The sequence below is a fragment of the Chiloscyllium plagiosum genome, unplaced genomic scaffold, assembly GCF_037043375.1.
Source record: "Chiloscyllium plagiosum isolate Xiang-an unplaced genomic scaffold, Cpla_swu_hap1 HiC_scaffold_33, whole genome shotgun sequence".
NCBI classification, from domain to species: Eukaryota; Metazoa; Chordata; class Chondrichthyes; order Orectolobiformes; family Hemiscylliidae; genus Chiloscyllium; species Chiloscyllium plagiosum.
The window spans coordinates 19,373,889-19,393,748 of NW_028270171.1; the positions used below are offsets into that span (position 1 = coordinate 19,373,889).

General features: G+C 44.5%; 1 protein-coding gene across 1 annotated transcript in view; it reads right to left on the reverse strand.

Annotated features, from left to right (window-relative positions):
* Positions 1–14,278: 14,278 nt before the first annotated feature.
* The window catches only part of LOC122542275 (peripheral myelin protein 22-like), a 57,211-nt gene continuing 51,629 nt past the window's right edge, over positions 14,279–19,860 (reverse strand). The window contains exon 5 of the mRNA XM_087978328.1: positions 14,279–15,908. Coding sequence (XP_087834454.1) covers positions 15,751–15,908 — 158 coding nt within the window. The 3' untranslated portion in view covers positions 14,279–15,750. The remainder of the gene's footprint in view (positions 15,909–19,860) is intronic.

Below are 19,860 nucleotides of genomic sequence, written 5' to 3' on the forward strand. Positions count from 1 at the left end.
ATCTGGGTGAGAATGGTGCAATGTCACGGGAAACCCTGCCACTTCTTATTTTCCAACTGCCCCTCCTGTTCCTGTCCCCACCTCAGGGAAAATGAAGCCAAGTCTCTGTCGGACCAAACTGCATCCTTGCTTTGTGTGTAAAGAAGTGGTTCTGATGTTTGCTCTTAAATTACATGAGTATAATCTTAACAAATGCCCCCTTATATCCTCTAACAAATAGCACACCTGATCCAACCTTAAAACATCTAACACAAGATAAACACAGACAGCAACCCTTATCCACACTGCATCTGGAAGACAGAATTGAACCACTCTGTCACTAGTTAGCTCCTGGTTTGAAGCCTGCACCCTGGACCGGTAGGAATCATCCAGGCATTAAATAAAGGAGGACAGAATCTTATATAAAACAGGGGAACGTTGTACAGGGTTAGTAGATAGTCAATGTGAACTAACCAGTTCTCAATGTTATATTTAGATTCACAATCCACATTACCAATATTTTCCATGTACATTCAAAACTGGTATTAAATAAAGCTGTGTTTATCTTCAAACCTTCTATGAATTGATAATGCAAATCAGATTGCATGTTAATAAACATCCTGTGGCTTTCATTGATTGGTTTAGGATGGAGCTGTTGGGGAGGCGACAGAAATCCTCATTCAGACTCAGGTTGCCGGGATTCGCTGCTCATTGGCAGTCGATGTAAGGGCACAAACTATCAGATTATCCCACAATTCCAGACAAATGGATTTATCACTCTCTAACAACCTGAGTGCGGTCCTGCAATACACAGTCACTTCCTGATCACAATCATTGACAAGAAACTGTGCCCTCAGTAATGGGGGCATGCTTGAATTTTGTTATTGCTTACAGAAACTCGCCTTTCTAACTGGATGGGTGCTCTAACATTCTGGTCTCTTTTTAGGTGTTGGACTTGGATGATGACAGCGAGGAGTTTCTCAAAGAGCAGTGAGTTGGAAATGAGGCATCTGTCCACCTTCTGCCAGTGAGACACTCCAGTAGGGGACCTCCAGTTTTACTTCAGTTTTCCCCCAATATTGAGTTCCAGGAGGCTTCAAGCCCCTGCAGTTCCCTGTGCCATTTTCTCTTGAGAATACAATGGAGAGCTAAGCCCACTTCTCACCTTTAAATGAGGCAGTGTTACAATGGGCCGAATTAAAACTGGGTCCACAGATGTAATTCAGTTGCCATTTTAAAAGTGTTGATTCTCTTCCTTATTTTATCACCTCCCAAGTCCACATTTGAACAGAAACTACCTGTGGAATTGAGGACATGAGAGAGGAGAAGCAGGAGAGAAGAAGAAGATGGGCCACAGGGAGGTGGAGAGAAGGCTGGATGGGGGAGGGAGGAAGAGAAGCAAAGAATTCAGCGCAGAGAAGGGACAGAGGAAAAGGCGATGAGGGAGGAGGAGGATGTTTGAGGGGAGTCATGGAGAGGAAAAGGAGGAATGAAGGTGCAGAGGGAGGGAAGGGAATGAGTAGAGAATGGACAAGAGAGGTGGAAAAGCTAACAGGAGAGGAGGGAGGCATAAGCAAAAACCTGTGAATGCTGGAGATGGAGAAAGGTAGGGAGCGAGAGCAAGGGAAACTATAGGAAAAGAAAGAGAGAAAACAGAGAGAGGGATGGAACATTGGTACAGGAGATAGCATGGCGAAGATACAGGGTTCAAGACTTGCCTGAGGAGAAGGGGATAATGTATGACTGTTATGTGAAAGGACAATGGGTGATGTTTGTCTGGGCTGAGATAACTCATTTTTGATTCACCATGAAATGGGTTATAGTGATTATATCTTTTCTAGAGTCCACTCTGTCTTGGCCAGTCACAGATACCTTCCACATTGTATCTTTGCAGAAGTTTTCTTTCATATTTTGAGGTTAGGGCATTTTCTGACGTATTTTGTTTTGGATTAATTTTCTTTAAAAGGAACATATGGAGAAAAGAAACTCCCTTGAACAGTTGCGTGAAGCACAGTGAATGTCCCTTTCACGTAACATTACATTGAGCCCATTGCCTACAGATGTGATGTCTTTGGAATACTGAAAACACCAGCTGTTTCGATATATAACAGATGCAATACTTATTTCTAATATAATTTTCCATTAGTTTTGTAAAGAGAGTGAAGATATTGAATATCAAAAGCACCTGCAGATTTAGAGCAACCTGTGTCTGAAAACTGCCTACAATACAATATCACCAGACACTTTACAGGAGCATTAGGAATCAGAAATTGATGCTGAGGAAGCCAAGAGAGCTTTTTCCCAACTAGGTTGAACAGGTGAGTTCTAACAATTATCAGAAAGCAAAAGGAAAGAGCTAGAGGAATGGAATTATTTAGGGAGGAAATTCCAGACCATCATTTAACATTGACCAAGGGCAGATATGACCAGAATCTTGGGAAAATCTCCTGCCTTTCTCCATGAAAAAGATGCATGAGGTTTTTAAATTTCAATGAAACAGGAATGCTGCAGCAAGAACTGGCCTTTCCAGCCCCTCAGTGATACCTTGGCTCAACCATGAACTAACTTCATATATCCCTTATTATGGACTAGGCTAGACCCCTCAAAACCCAGACCCTAACTCTGATAGTTGTTTTAAGCAGGTATATTCCAGGAGAGATGCAGCTGGTGAAACCACTCCGTGTGAAACAAAACAGAATTTATTTACAAATTATAGAATGAAACACAAACAACAGAAAACAGAATACCGAATATCTTAACCTCTCATGATCTTAACAGATCGTCCCAATTTAATGATGCTGTTCCAAATACTTGCAACACTCCCCATAAATACCCCTTGGCACAAAAGGTAAAGTCAAACACAAGTTCTTACAGGATAGAAATCAGAGAGAAAATACCAATCTAGACCCACTTCTTTGGGTCCAGCAGCTTTCTTTTCACACACTGCTAAAAACCAAGCCAAGCCAGAGAAAGTTAAAAACCACACAACACCAGCTTATAGTCCAACATGTTTATTTGGAAGCGCTAGCTTTCGGAGCACTGCTCCTTCATTAGGCGGTTGTGGAATATAAGATCGTAAGACACAGAATTTATAACAAAACGTTACAGTGTGATGTAACTAAAATTATATATTGAAAAAGACCTGGATTGTTTGTTAAGTCTCTCATCTTTTAGAACAGGCATGTTGGTTTCAGTTCTTTCATATATAAATTCCAGAACTTTCTGAAAGTTACATTCTCAAATGAACTTTAACAATGGGTGCCATGTCGGCCCAGGTAATGCATTAAAGGTGTGAGGTGCCCTGTGTGAGGCTGTCTGTGCCCCAATGTTCAGACGGATTCTATTTCTAAAAAAGGAGTTTACAGAATCTCACATGGATTTCTGCAGTTTTTGAGCTAAATAAAATGTAATTTTGCAAGTACAAGTTCATTCCACAAACTTATACGTGTATGTGTGCATGTGGGTGTGTGTGTACGAGGGAGTATGAGTGTCTGTGAGAGAGTGGGTGCACGTGTGTATGTGTATGTGTGTGTGTGATTATGAGTATAAAGGGGTATAGGTCTGTGAGAGGGTGCACGTGTGGGTGCGTATGTGTGTGCATACGAGAGAGAGCTTGTATATGAGAGAGAGCCTGCGTGAGTGTATGGGTCTGTAGGAGTGTGTGTGTACATCTGTAGGAGTGTCAGTGTGTGTCTGTCTGTCTGTGTGTAGTGTAGTGGGATCACCTGTAGTGTGATATGAACTCAAGGTCCTGGTTGAGGCCATCGCCATGGATGCCGAACCTGACTAACAGCCTCTGCTCGGCCACTTTGCTTTGTTGCTTGTCCCAAAGTCCACCTTGGAGGATGGACACCTGAAGGTCCGAGGTCAAATGTTTTCTGTGAAGTTTGCTCCCCATTTAGGAAACTAGGTAAAAGCACACTGCGCACAAGACCCCACCCCCCCATTCGCTCCTGCCCCCCAATCCCACGCCCTAACCCCGCCCTCTGTCCATCTCCACCCGCCATCTGACCCCTGTCTGTGCCCCACCTCCCGGCCAACACACACCCCGCCTTCCAACCCTCCATGGCAGCTGACTGGACACCAACAGTAAGACTGCTGCTGCCTTTGTGGAGTAAATCTCCAAATAACCTGCGTGTGCGCATACACACACACACACACATACAAACATTTTGACAGGTTCCACCTCTGCCCTGTTCAGGACAATGTTAGAGAGATTATCTGGGGAAGGGGAAGTTTAGGGTACATCCCTGTGTAGAACTTCAGGGAAGGTGCTGGGAGAGACAGAGAGGGCGGGAGGTCAATCATTTAGAGATGGTGCCTGGACTGTCCAGGATTGTTCTCGGCAGCATTTCAGTGAGCCGAGTTCGTTTTTAATCACTGTACATGTAAATAAAAGATGCAATCAGGGTTGAAACAACTCTTTGGTGTAATGTTTCTATCGGGACCCTGAGTTCCCCTTCGGATTACCTGATATTTGAATAATTGATAATCGAGGTTCCAATGTACATGGTGAGTGGTGTCCCCACATGTAATGGTGGGGATAGCAGAGAAAAGCTGAAGTGGAAGAACTGGCCACTCCCTTTCATTGTACAAGTGTTTTTTTTAAAAAAAAATTTGAAAGCCTTCTGCTTGAGGCAGTATCCGTTAGCTATTATCAAATTGGCCCTAAAACCCTTCAACCCCAGACTTATTGGAGTCTGTGTCATTTATTGAAATAAGACCATTCGATGACAAAATCTATCAGCTTCAAATTTAAATGAACAATTAATCCAGCCCCTATGAACGATTGTATAGAGGCTTTGTGAGACCGTACATAAGGAAGGACAAACTTGCAATAGAGAGAGTACAGCAAAGGTTCACTAGACTAAATCTTGGGATGATGGGATTGTTCAATGGGGAGAGAGTGAGCAAACATGGACTGTGTTCTCTCAAGTTTAGAATAAAGAACAAAGAGCACTACAGCACAGGAACAGGCCCTTTAGCTCTCTAAGCCTGTGCTGACACATTTTGCCCTTCCATGCTAAAAAATGTCTTCACTTACAGGAACTGTATCCCTTTGCTCCCTTCCAATTTATGTATTCTTCCAGGTGTTTCTTGAATGCTGCTATTGTGAAGAAAAGGCGATGATCTGATTGAAATTTCCAAAATGGCTAGACAAGGATGATGCTGCCCTGACTGGTGGGTATCTAGTACCAGGAGACATTATCTCAGAATAAGGGGCAACCCACTTAGGACTGAGATGAGGATGAATGTCTTCAAGCAGAGGGCGGAGAATCTTTACATTTCTTTCTCCAGAAGGCTCAATCATTTGAGTACATTAAGGTCAAGACTGAGAGTTTTCACAGCAGTACTAAGAATCAAGGAATGGGTGGATACTGCGGCAAAATGATTTGAAAGTGAAATGGCCTACTCCTGTTCCTCTTTGTGAAAGAGTGTTTCGTTGTGTACAGAAGTTCCAAATTTCACTTCCAAAACTCTAGTTCTAATTTTTAATCAATACCCTCTAATCTTCAGCTTGGAGAAATAGTTTTTGCCTATCTCATCTATCTGCTTATACAATCACAGAATTGTTATGGTACAGAAGGAGACCATTTAGCCCATTGTCCCTGCACCGGATCTATCCCCTAATGCCAATCTCCTGCCTTTATCTCCATATCCCTGCATGCCATTTCTATCTAAATAATAATCCAATGCCCTCTGTTTCCTCATGCAATGTGAAAACTCTTATCTCATCATCCTTTAATATTCTAAAATTCCAGGAAACACAACCTTTGTTTCTGTCATCTCCCCTCATAATTTAACTGTTAGAGTCCAGGCATCATTCTGGGAAATCCTTGCTGCATTTCCTCTAAAGACCAAGAACAGAGGGACTGCTTTTAACTTTATGTCTCACTCAGAAGGTCATGCTTCCAATGAGATTGCAAACTCTCTTAGAACTGTCAGTGCAGAAATGAGGTGTGAATGCCTCGCAGTTAGAAACTGGGCCAAACCCATAGTCTACCGTTCCCTTTTGAAAGTTATTCGGATATGGGTAGAAAGAGTCCATCAAAAGTCAAGCCAATCATGAGTCATTAAACTACTTTTATTTGTACAAGTTACATTGAGGATCCAACAGTTCACTCATTCGTTCATTCATTCATTCATTCACTCATTCAAACTTTGCATTCATTCATTTAATCAATCTTCAGATTCATTCATCTATTCATTTAATCTTTGCATTCATTCATTTGGCACTGAAGCAGTCCCACACCCAACCTTACTGTAGCCAGCCCAACTCACAAAGTCATGGACACCTGCTGGCATCTAGGAAACCTACACTGCACTTCCTCCAAAGACCCAAAGTATCATCTAGTGGTTAGGACTTAGGGTTCGGACTGCTGTGGCCCCTGGATTTAGTTCTCAGTCAGGGAATGGCATTTTTTGGGGAAAAAGACAAAAGATTGGCACCAGACATTACAGCTGGAGCAGGTATGATGAACTGAATAGTCTCTGTCTGCTAACGTCATAATTCCGTGCATATCTCAGGATTCATCTGCATATTTCTACAATAATCACTTATACTTTGAAGAAAGGTATAACATCCAATTTGAGGAGAAAATGAGGTCTGCAGATGCTGGAGATCAGAGCTGAAAACGTGTTGCTGGAACAGCGCAGCAGGTCAGGCAGCATCCAGGGAATAGGAGAATCGACGTTTCGGGCATAAGCCCTTCTTCAGGAATGACATCTACTACAAACCGACCGACTCCCACAGCTACCTGGACTACACCTCCTCCCACCCTGCCCCCTGTAAAAAAGTCATCCCATTCTCCCAATTCCTTCGTCTCCGCCGCATCTGCTCCCAGGAGGACCAGTTCCAAAAGCGTACAACCCAGATGGCCTCCTTCTTCAAGGACCGCAATTTCCCCCCCGATGTGGTTGACGATGCCCTCCACCGCATCTCTTCCACTTCCCGCTCCTCCGCCCTTGAGCCCCGCCCTTCCAACCGCCACCAGGACAGAACCCTCACCTACCACCCCACCAATCTCCATGTACAGCGTATCATCCGCCGTCATTTCCGCCACCTCCAAACGGACCCCACCACCAAGGATATATTTCCCTCCCCTCCCCTCCCCTATCAGCATTCCGTAAAGACCACTCCCTCCGTGACTCCCTCGTCAGATCCACACCCCCCACCAACCCAACCTCCACTCCCGGCACCTTCCCCTGCAACCGCAGGAGGTGCAAGACTTGCATCCACACCTCCCCCCTCACCTCCCTCCAAGGCCCCAAAGGAAACTTCCATATCCGCCACAAATTCACCTGCACCTCCACACACATCATCTATTGCATCCTCTGCACCCGATATGGCCTCCTCTATATTGGGGAGACAGGCCGCCTACTTGCGGAGCGTTTCAGAGAACACCTCTGGGACACCCGGACCAACCAACCCAACCACCCTGTGGCTCAACACTTCAACTCCCCCTCCCACTCCACCAAGGATATGCAGGCCTTTGGACTCCTCCATCGCCAGACCACAACACGACGGTTGGAGGAAGAGCGCCTCATCTTCCGCCTAGGAACCCTCCAACCACAAGGGATGAACTCGGATTTCACCAGTTTCCTCATTTCCCCTCCCCCCACCTCGTCTCAGTCAAATCCATCGAACTCAGCACCTTCTTCCTAACCTGCAATCTTCTTCCTGACCTCTCCGCCTCCACCCCAGTCTGACCTATCACCCTCACCTTGACCTCTTTCCACCTATTGCATTTCCAACGCCCCTCCCCCAAGTCCGTCCTCCCTAACTTTTATCTTAGCCTGCTGGACACACTTTCAGCTCATTCCTGAAGAAGGGCTTATGCCCGAAACGTCGATTCTCCTATTCCCTGGATGCTGCCTGACCTGCTGCGCTGTTCCAGCAACCCATTTTCAGCTAACATCCAATTTGCACACACCATTGTACTGCAAAATCAGCAATAAAGTACATGACCAGTTTACATTGTCATCTGTTGAGGGATAGGTATTGGCCAAGACTCCCCTAAGAACTCTCTCTTTTCTTCAAATACTGTCATTGGATCTTGTACACTCAGCTTAGAGGGTTAAAGAGGGTTTAAAGTCTCAACTGCAAAGAGGGACCTCCAACAGTGCAGCACTTCCTCAGTGCTGCTGTTTCATTAAGCTTTTCCACACACACTTCCCTTTGTGAAGTTGTTGTATTCAGAGGCTCACATTTCCTTAGAGACTCAATCTACTTTGATGGAGCCTGCTAGACTTCAAATAGAGAGAATTCATTCTCAGCTGTCGGTCAGTACAGTTCCCTGGAATCTTGTCAAACCCTCAGGTCCAGTTGTCTCTGAAATTAACTGCACAAACACAATCATTATGTGTGTGTGTGTGTGCGCGCGCGTTCAGTCCAAGCTTATGGCTGGCTTGCCTTCATCACAGGATGGGAGAGAAACCAACTCAAACACTGAATGGAAGAGGAGGACAGCCCAGTATCAGAGCAGAGGTGTATTACTGTATCTAACTCTCACCCTACCGGCTCATAGATAACTATAAAGCTTAAACGAGTCAGATCCCACCAAATTTGCCAATGGAAAGCGGCATTTTTCACAGTTTGCAATGAGCAGAAAGTCTCTCTAGGGTTTGTTGATGAGGGTGGGGATATGGAGGACAAAACGTATACTAATTGGGCCAAAGAACGTGGACACATGTCACAAAATCTGATTGCATTATGTTCATATTTTCAGTATCATGGGTGCCATTTTAGGTCCAAAATGGTGACCATGATGCACTCTGCACACTTCTGGTTCAAAGAGACAAGATCAAGATCCATGAGATTGAGATATCAGACACAGCCCAAGACTCAATGTTCTGAAGAGGATTCAATGTTAACTCTGTTTATCTCTCCAGCTGAGTTTCTCCACCACTCTCTGTGTTTGTTTCAGATCTCCAGCAACCACAGCATTTCGCCTTTATTCAAAGTCTAACACTGACTGGACACCAATGTTGCATTTTCAACATCAATTCGCCTGTCTTGACCTCTCCCAGGCCGAAGGACCCCACCCAGTCAATGATATTTAAAGCCTTTTTTAATTCACTTATGAGATGTGGGCATTGTTGGCTGGGCTCAGCATTTATTGCCATTCCCCTGTTGCTCCTTGAGAAGGTGGGGGTGAGCTGCCTTCTTGAACCACTGCAGTCCACCTGTTGTGGGTTGACCCACAGGTACCATTAGGAGAAAGTGAGGACTGCAAATGCTGGAGAGTCAGAGCCAAAAAGTGTGACACTGGAAAAGCACAGCAGGTCTGGCAGCATCCAAGGAGCAAGAGAATCGATGTTTTCGATCAAAGGAACAACAATAGATTTCCAAGTCAGGAAGAGAGTGGCTTCAAGAAATACTTGCAGGGGGGTGATGTCCCCATGTATCTGCAGACCTTGTCCTTCTAGATGGAAGTGATCATGGGTTTGGAAAGTGCTGTCTGAGGATCTTTGGAGAATTTCTTCTGCATCTTGTGGATAGCACACTCTGCTGTTAATGAGCATTGATGGTGGTGGGAGTGGATTCTTGAGGATGTGGTGCCAATCAAGTGGGTGCTTTGCCTTGGATAGTGTTGAGCTTCTTGAGTGTTGTTGGAGCTGCACCCATCCAGACAAGTGGGGAGTTTTCCATCACACCCCTGACTCGTGTTGAATAGATGGCGAATCATGAGGTGAGTTACTCACTGCAGTGTTGTAGACTGGAGTTTTTCAGCAGGGCAATGCAGAAATCCCAAAATAGCTGACTCTATGGGAATGGACCAGGAAATTGAAATTTCCAATGGGCAATTCCTCTGTGCTTGGAATAAATCCTTTAAAATAGGAGAATTTGGTGGGTTCTTGGACAGCAACCCAGGAAATGTTAATTTCAAAAGAAAACTCTAACACCTAAGTAACTGTTTAAAATGACCCCTCCACACCCCCATTTCACAGCTGCTGTGCCTGACACCCCTGAACTTGATAGACCCCACCCTGATCTGGCAAGTGCCCTCAACTCAACCTGCCAACCCAAAATCCCTCACCCCATCCTGGCCTTGTCTGTTGACAATAACCAGACAGCCCTCCAACCGGACAGCAGCCCAGCCCAAAACCCCTTGGCTCAACAACATCCCCTCCACCCAACCCCATCTCAAACTGACACCCTCCCACTTAACACTAACCCCAAACTGACCATACCTCAATCTGATCAGAAACCCTACCCCAACACCAACCAACCCAAATCCCTATATCTTAACATCTCCCTCCAAATACAGAGGAACCTCTATTATCCATCAGTCGATTGTCTGAATAGTGGATTATGCGACAAGATCGCAAGGTCCCAATGCTCAGCTACACCACGTTACCTGGCATTCAATTTTCCAGAATTTGATTAACCAAATGAAACACTCCCCGCCTGTGTCCTTCGGGTAATCGAGGTTCCTCTGTATAACCTCTGACTCTTACATCCCTGGAATTTAATAGCCTCCACTCTCCAGCTCTCCATGGACAGATCTCCTATTGCAAGGTTTCCATTGCTATCGCTTTGAAATTGAAGACATGGTCTCTAGTCAGTATTAACCCTGCTCAGGATGTCTTTGCAGCAAATTCTCCCACCCCAATGCAGCAACTCCTCTTTAATGGGAGTAAGCTGACTTTCAGTCATGCACATTAGCTTGAAGTAATGCTAGCCTCATGTGAATGCGTGTCAATGCTATCTGCAATCACTCAATGGCCCGGTTAGTTACGTGTCATAGTTCCTCGAGTCCAGTTGGTTGCTGATGTTTGTTACCAAATATTTCTCGAAAGCACAAGCTGAGGATTGAAGAATAAAAATACCAAAGTAGGATAGAGCCTGCGATGTCATGTTTCTAGTGATAATTTAACAATGTCCACATTCTTAGACATAAGCTGAAGATTTGGTACAAATGTGTGATAAGGACATGACAATAGGAAGGAGAGTCTTGCAGTGCATGCAGGTTAGAGATTTTGAACATGGCCAAGTGTTGAATGAGCTGAAAATGTGTTGCTGGAAAAGCACAGCAGGTCAGGCAGCATCCAAGGAACAGGAGAATCGATGTTTCGGGCATGAGCCCTTCTTCAGGAATCATGACCGAAACGTCGATTCTCTTGTTCCTTGGATGCTGCCTGACCTGCTGTGCTTTTCCAGCAACACATTTTCAGATCTGATCTCCAGCATCTGCAGTCCTCATTTTCTCCTCCAAGTGTTGAATGAGACAGAGAAAATGTAAAATGGCCAAAGCTCTCCGAATTAAGCTTTGTTCCAAAAAAAAAGGCCTAAATGGAATTAAGACAAGAACAGGCCATGATTGTCTATTTTATGCAGAGGCCAGGTATGCTATGCTGATGTTTTCATAGGAGAGATCCAATAGCTACATTTTCATAATTGGGTGAGATGTCAAAGGATTCGAAACTCCACGCTGGACCATCCAACCCAGGACGTGATCTGTATATATATAGGGTTGGTGTCCATTACTGCGCTTGTGTTCAGGTAAGAGTGACCACTGGCTCAGGACCATGTCTCTAACACAAGTTGGGTTTGACCATGGAATTCAGAGACCCAGCTCAGAATAACAGCCCATTTGATGCTGTCAGAACTGTCAGCACATGCAAAAATGGAGGTAAGTGACATGCATGCCACAAAAACTACTAGGCAATACCATATCCAAGAAAAGAGAAACTATAAATCACCCATTGACATTCTGCCATTGCTGAATTCCCCCACTAAACATCATGTTGGGAATTACCATTAACAAGAAACTGAATGGATCTGGACTAGCTATGTTGTCTCCCTGTAGTCTTACCTGACCATAGGGCAGCTCTCAATACTGGTAGTAATTAAACCAAAGGACCACCTAACCTCAGGCAAAGGGAGAGGTTGAGAAGGACAGCCCTTCATAGCAATTTCAGCCAGTTTTGGGAATTGAACTCTTGCTATTAATACCACATTGCTTTGCAAACCAACTATTCAGCCAACTGAGCTAAAATCAATTCCCTAGACTGCCTGCATAAATACTGGGCTATAAGAGCAGGTCAGACACTTGGAATCCTGCAGCAAGTAACATCTCCTGAGTCCCCAAAGCAAGTCCACCATCTATAAGGCATAAGCCTGGAATGTGATAGAATATTCTCTACTTGTCTGGACGAGTAAATTAGATTGCTGTACTTTCTGCAACATCAGACCTCAAAACTTCCAAGTTTAAGCATGCCCCAACTGCTTTCAGGTGGAACAGGATTCAAGGACGGAATTACCACACCACCTTCTGCAAACTTCACTCCTAGTTGCTCAACATCTAGGAAAGATATTACTGTCCCTTCACTGTTACTGGGCAGGACACTGGAATTCATTTCCCAAAAGTACTGTGGGTGCTTTTGGAATGTAGCAGATCAAGATAGTGACTCACCCACCATCTTGATAGTAACTAGAGATGCGGCCTAGCCAGTGACACCCACATCCCAAAAATAAGTAACCTGCATCAGCAAGACCTGGACAATGGGTAGATGAGGCTGGTGTTTAACATGGCTGCTACTTGCAATAAAAAGTACGAGCAGTGACCATCTCCAGGAAAAGAGAACTAGACCATCATCCCTTGACATTTAATGGTGTGACTATCACTGAATCCCTCACTTAATGTTCTGGCGTTACCACTGACTGGAAACTGAACTGGACCATCCGTACAAAGACTGCAACTACCACATCAAAGCAGAAACCAGGAAATCAAAGCTGGACAGTCAGAGTTGTACAGCACAGAAACAGACCATTCAGTCCACCTTGTCTATGCCGACCAGATATCCAAAATTAATCTAATCTCATTTGCCAGCATTTGGTCCATATCCTTCTAAACCATTCTTATTCACATACCCATCTAGATGGCTTTTAAATGTTATTGTAGCAGCTTCCACCACTTCCTCTGGCAGCTCATCCATACACAGGCTACCCTTTGTGTGAAAAAGTTGCTCATTTGGTCCCTTCCAAATCTTTCCCCTCTCACCTTAAACCTATGCCCTCTAGTTTTGGACTCCCCTACCCTGGGGAAAAGACCTCGGTATTCACCCTACCAATGTCCCCCATGACCTTAAGAGGTTTGCAAAATCATCTGTCAGCCTCTGACACTCCAGGGAACACAACCCCAGCCTATTCAGCCTCTCCCTAAAGCTCAAATCCTCCAACTCCGGCAACTTCCTTGTCAATCTTTTCTGAACCCTTTCAAGTTTAGCAGGGAGATGAGAATGGAATGTAGCTGTAACTCGACTGCTTATAGAGTTCGATAAAATAAAAGCTTTTGATATTTACTGACATGATCTGGCCACCTTCTGGCAACAACCCAGACCTGACCTTCCTCCAATTGCTAGTCACCCAAAATCTCAAGTTGAATATTTTGAACTTTGCATTCAAGTAGTCTTTCAGATTCATTAACCTAATTTAGCCCTGCAACCACACCGCTTTAAACGGTGCCCTGCGCACCCAGAATTCCTTCCTCTCTAGCTATGCCTGCAATAAGTCCACATTCCAAAATTTCCTACATCACTGCTTCAGTCTCCTAAGAAAAGGAGCAGGCTTACCTCACGCCCTGGAGCCCGAATTGTTTGCATCTCAACTACAAATGGTTCTACAGCCCTCAATACCATCACTCAGCTCATTTTGTAACATTTCTTTCATCAGTCTCTTTCTCATATTCTCTTCCCTTGGTTCGTGGCCCCTTCTTCCATTGCAGCCATCATCTCTAAAGCACCTCAGATCAATCTTCTTGGTTAAAGGCTTAGCAATCCATTGCTGTCGACTGCTCTGTTACAACGCCTCAGATATTAGGTTAGGCTGGAGTGTGAAAGTTATTTTTTTCTCCTTAAATCGTTTGGGGAGCTCAATGTGAAGACCACCTGGAGCTTTTCCTTTTTAAATTTATTCCGTGGTCAGGGGTCCCACTGGCTGGGTCAAAACTTATTGCTCGTCATCAATTACTCTCGAGCTGCCTTGGACACGATGCTATAAAAGAGGGATTTCCAGGATTTTGATCCAACACAACTGAAGGAACAGTGATGTATTTCCAACTCAGAATTGGGGTGTGGTGGGGAGGGGAACTTGCAGGAGTTGGAATTCCCATGTATCCGATCCTCTAGTCGTTCTAGATAATAGCGGATATAGGTTTGGAAGTGTTGTCTAAAGGAGGATGGTCAATTTGTGCATCTTCAGGACAGTACAATTACAGTGAATGAATTTCTGCCCTGTACCATACATTAAAATGATACTAATGCCAGCCCTGAACAGAGACGCAGTTCTACTTAGTAACAATATAATATTCATTTATTACTAGTTAGCATATTTTTGCTTGTTTCTAAAAAATGTTTATGTAGCGGCAGTCTTACAAAAAAAAGATAAAACAATCCCTCCTCCCACAGCACGATGTACTTACCACCATCTGTACTGAAGACGAACTGGAGGGAGTTAAGCATTGATTTTGTTGGTGGGGGGGGGGGGGGGAGAAAGAGGTGTACAGGGTCAGGATAAGGGAGGGAGGGGGAAGATTTACCTAAGCCTAGCAAATTTTAACACTGAGGAATACCCCGTGACTAGGAGACTCGTTTGACAAGCTGAGTGTAGGTGGGAAGGAAAACGGCCCCATTTTCTTTTAAACAAGTGACACTGTCAGTTGCAGGAGCGTCATTTGAAGAATACGTTGTCAAAACTAAATATTAGAAAATGGCCTGGAAGCATATTGAAAATATCTTTTTCTTACAGGTTATAAAAAAAGGAATATTGTCAGATGGGTCAGAGAAAGGTTTTGGGACTTCCTGAATAAAAAGGTGGTGTATTGTTCCTGGTTACATCTGTCCGTTCTCCCCCTCAGTGGCTCCCTCCACCAGTTATTGAGATGACAAGGGTAGAGAGCCTTAACTCCTGTTCTTATCAATGAGTCAAAGTACTCTGTGATGGTGCAGGGGCAAACAATTAATCCCAACCACACTCCCTACCCTCAACCAAGGACAGGCTTCGAGCAGACCCTCTCATTAGGGGTAGGTCTTCCAAAGGCATGAGGGTGCAAAAGCACACTAATCTTGGTCCCACTCTACTGCAGGCATGGGTCTAGCCAATAAACATATGTCCTAGAATTTAACTGCATTGCCATAATCGAAGACTAGGCTCATCTGTTGGATTGGAGATGGTTTCCTTCTCTCCAACCTTCTAATCAGATACATTCCCCTATCCAGGGACACACCATGGGATCTCTCTCCAGTGTAGTAGCAATTTTGCCACAGCAAGAGGCGCTACAAATCATTCTGTTCAAGATGCCAGAGATGAGACACAAGACCCAATCTTATAATGGTGGTTCAAAGCAAATTCGCTCATGTTAAGGTTTCACTTTGGTTAGAAGTCACTGTTTTAAAAAAAAGTTTAAAGTTGCCTTGTATTGCCACAGGGGCTAGAAGGCCTGGGGATTACACCAACAACTCCTGCCCCCCCCCCCACAAAAAAACAGCAAAAAGGAACATGATTGATCTGTCCTTCTATGAGCCCCTCACCCATCTAACTGAAACAAAAAACAGGCATTTTTACACTGAAAAGGAAGAGTCGAGGAGTCAAGGAGGGAACATGAGCGAAAGAGCAGATTTGAGAAAAGAATTTACAAAAATAAGTTTCCCTTTTTCAAAACGGAATTTCAGTCAAACATTGCTCCAGAAACTAACATATGCTTGAGCTCCCAAGATCCACCTTCCCAGAGCAATCCCAGCAGCCTCCAGTGTATGCGCCACCGGCCTTTACTCCCGTTTACGCAGGATGACATAGATAATGCTGCTGAGGAGCGTCAAAGGGAAGCAGATCCAAGCCAAGATGTACGAGGAGCCATACCCTCCATTCTTGTCATCGGAGTGGAAGTGGACAGTGTAGACGCTAGCTGCAGTGATCACGCAGAGACCTGCAACAGGACACAAGCCATGTTGAACAGCATAATGGTGTATAAGGCAGTTAGTAACAGAAACGGATTAACTGACATAATGTGATTTGACTCACACCTCAGAGTATGACAGGACTGTTCCTGAAAGGAGCAAGCCAATTGCAAGACTGGTTTTCAAGTGGTGACATCTTGGTCGATAAACAGTCCTATACATTTCCACTCTAATTGGAGGTCTTAAAAGAGACTCCAGTGGGACTTTTAGATTAGATTCCCTACAGTGTGGAAACAGGCCTTTTCGGCCCAACCAGTCCACAGAGTAACCTACCCAGACCCATTTCCCTCTGACTAATGCATCTAACACTATGGGCAATTTAGCATAGCCAATTCACCTGACTTGCACATCTTTGGACCATGGGAGGAAACCCACGCAATCCTGTACAACCTCAATATCATGTCCCAACTCCTGCACTTAAAGGTCTGAGCAATAAAGGTAAGCCTGCTAGACACTTTAACCACCCTAAAGAAATGTAAAGTTTAAACAATTATGTACCTAAACCCCTAGTTCTCTCTGTTTGACAACACTACGCAGGGACTCCCCATTTTTTGTCTAAGTCCTTGATCATTCTACCAAAAAGAATACGTGTATTTATCCAAATTGAACTCCATCTGCCTTTCCTCAAAGCATTGACCCAATTGATCAAGAGCTCTTTATAATCTTAGAGAACCTTTCTCACTGTCCACTATACCTCCAGTTTTGTGGCTAACTCACTAACCGTACCTTCTATATTCTCATCCAAACCAGTTGAGTTGGCTCAAAGTTTTTTTTTAATATAAAAGTGATTTAAAAATTTGTAAGTGGGCATCACTGGTTTTCTCTACTTCTCCTCAAGAAGATGATGATGAGCTGTCATTTGGACGTGTTGGAGCCTGTATGGCGTTGGTATACCCACAGTGTCATTATGGAGGGAGTTCCAAGATTTTGACCCAGTGAGAATGAAGGAAAAGCAATGTGATTAGATGGGCCAATGGGTCAAGGAGTAGCAGAGAAGATTAATTTAAATAAATGCAAGGTGCTACATTTTGGAAAGGCAAATCAGGGCAGCACGTTTATACACTTAAATGGTAAGGTCCTAGGAAGTGCTACTGAACAGAGACCTTGGAGTGCAGGTGCATAGTTCCTTGAAAGTGGAGTTGCAGGTAGAGAGGATAGTCAAGGTGTTTGGTACACTTGTCATTATTGGTCAGTGCATGGAGTATAGGAGTTGGGAGGTCATGTTGTAGCAATGTTGGGCAGCACAGTGGCACAGTGGTTAGCACTGCTGCCTCACAACACCAGGGTCCCAGGTTCGACTCTAGCCTCGGGTGACTGCCTGTGTGGAGTTTGCACATTCTCCTCGTGTCGGTGTAGGTTTCCCCCGGGTGCTCCAGTTTCCTCCCACAATCCAAAGATGTGTGGGTCAGGTGAATTGGCCGTGTTAAATTGCCCATAGTGTTAGGTGCATGGGTTGCTCTTCAGAGGGTTGGTGTGGACCGGTTGTGCCGAAGGGCCTGTTTCCACACTATAGGAAATCTAATACTGGACATTGCAGTATTCCAGAAGTCACCAAACCATTCAATTCTGGTCTCCCTGCTCTAGGAGATGTGAAACATGAAAGGGTTCAGAAAAGGGATGGAGGGTTTGACTACAGGGAGAGGCTGAATAGGCTGGGGCTGTTTTCCCTGGAGCATCGGAGGCTGAGGGGTGACTTTATAGAGGTTCAGAAAATTATGAGGGGCATGGATAGAGTAAATAGACTCCCTCTGGGCTGGAGGGAGTCCAAAACTAGAGGGAATAGGTTCAGGGTGAGAGGGGAAAGATATAAAAGGGAACTAAGAGGCAACCTTTTCTTGCAGAGGGCAAAACTTTATAATTAACTCAATGAGCTGCCAGAGGAAGTGGTGGAGGAGAGTACAACTACAACATTTAAAAGGCATTTAGATGGGCGTATGAATAGAAAGGGTTTGGAGGGATATGGGCCGGGTGCTGGCAGGTGGGACTAGATTGGGTTGGGATATCTGGTCGGTATGGACAGGTTGGACTGACGGGTTTGCTTCTGTGCTGTACATGTCTAGGACTCTATGAATTGGCTTGCTAGACCACTCCAAAGACTCTCCTTTTGAGAACAATTAGGGACGGGGTATTGAGTGTTAACATGCCAATGCACAGAATGGAATTAAATGGCATTTTACTCCAGCCTTTCAATGCTTTTGCTAGTCATAGAGGTGTACAGCATGGCATGCCAGCACCTCAGGGAGTGGGGTGGGGATGAGAGCTTACATTCTATTTTAACTTAATCTCGGAGGTGTGAAATATGGCTGAAGTTAGGGAGAGAATCTGGAGAGAAAACTCGGTGGAAGGTTGTATTGGGAAAGGAAATAAAGAACTGAAATAACATCCTTGGGAACCGCAAACCAGCTTATTCGGAGGAGAAATGAACGGCTGCTTAACAGATAGAGTAAAACAAAATTGAAGCTTTCAATCGTATTTAAAAGACAGACAGAAAGGGGCAAAAAAAAGTATAGTTTAAAATTTAGCGCCTACAAAAATAGCACTTTTTCCAGTGATATAGCAAAAAGTTCTTTTAAAACGTGAAACTGTGACATAACATTCTTTCAGCAAATAACTATGTGGATGCATCACACCTTGGTACGGCAACTACTCTTCCTAAGACTGCAAGAAATTACAGAGAGCTGTGAACACAGTCCAGTCCATCACCCAAACCAGCCTTCCATCTGTCGACTCCTCGACACTTCCCCTACCTCAGGAAAGCAACCAATATAGTCAAAGACCCCTCCCACCCCGCAAACACTCTCTTCCACCCTATTCTGTCGAGCAGAGGATATAAAAGTTAGAATACACATATGAATAGATTCAAGGACTGCTTCTCCCCACTGCTTTTTGACTTTTGAGCTGACCTCCCAAACATTAATTCTGATCTCTCTCTCGCTGCACCTCCTCTACAGCTATAACTCTGCATTCTGCACTCTGTTCTGTGAGCCTGATGCATTTCCTATGGTACAATCTGCTTGTATAGACTCTTCCCTGCACATGTGACAATAATCAATCAAAAACTAAAAGTTCAAATTTCTCTACAATTTAGCCTGTTTCTACAGAAATCATAAGACCTTTGCTATTCGGTATTAATTACCCTCCTTTTAAACTCAGAGCGCAGAGTTTACATGGGATGTGAAAGGAAGACAGAATGGAATTAAATGGCATTTTACTCCAGCCTTTCTAGTCATAGAGGTGTATAGCATGGAAACAGACCATTCCGTCCAACTCGTCCATGCTGACCAGATAACCTAAATTTATCTAGTCCCATTTGCCAGCAATTTGACCCATATCCCTCTAAACCCTTCCAATTCACGTACCCATTCAGATGTCTTTTAAACGTTGTAATTGTACCAGCCTCCACCACTTTCTCTGGCAGCTCATTCCATACATGCACCACCCCGCGTGGAAAAAGTTGCCGCTTAGGTCCCTTTTAAATGATGCTTAGCACTGCTGCCTCACAGCACCAGAGACCCAGGTTCAATTCCAGCCTTGGATGACTGTCTGTATGGAGTTTGCACATTCTACCTGTATCTGCATGGGTTTCCTCCGGGTGCTCCAGTTTCCTCCCACAATCCAAAGATGTGCAGGTTAGGTGAATTGGCCATGCTAAATTGCCCGTAGTGTTAGGTACAATAGTCAGGGGTAAATGTAGGGGAATGGGTCTGGGTGGATTACTCTTCAGAGGGTCGGTGTGGGCTTGTTGGGCCGAAGGGGCCTGTTTCCATACTGTAAGAAATCTAATCTTTCCCCCTCTCACATTAAACCTCTGCCCTCTAGTTCTGGATTCAGCCCCCACCCTGGGGAAAAGATTTTGTCTATTTAGCCTATGCATACCCCTCATGATCTTTTAAACCTCTATAAAGGTCACCCCTCAGCCTA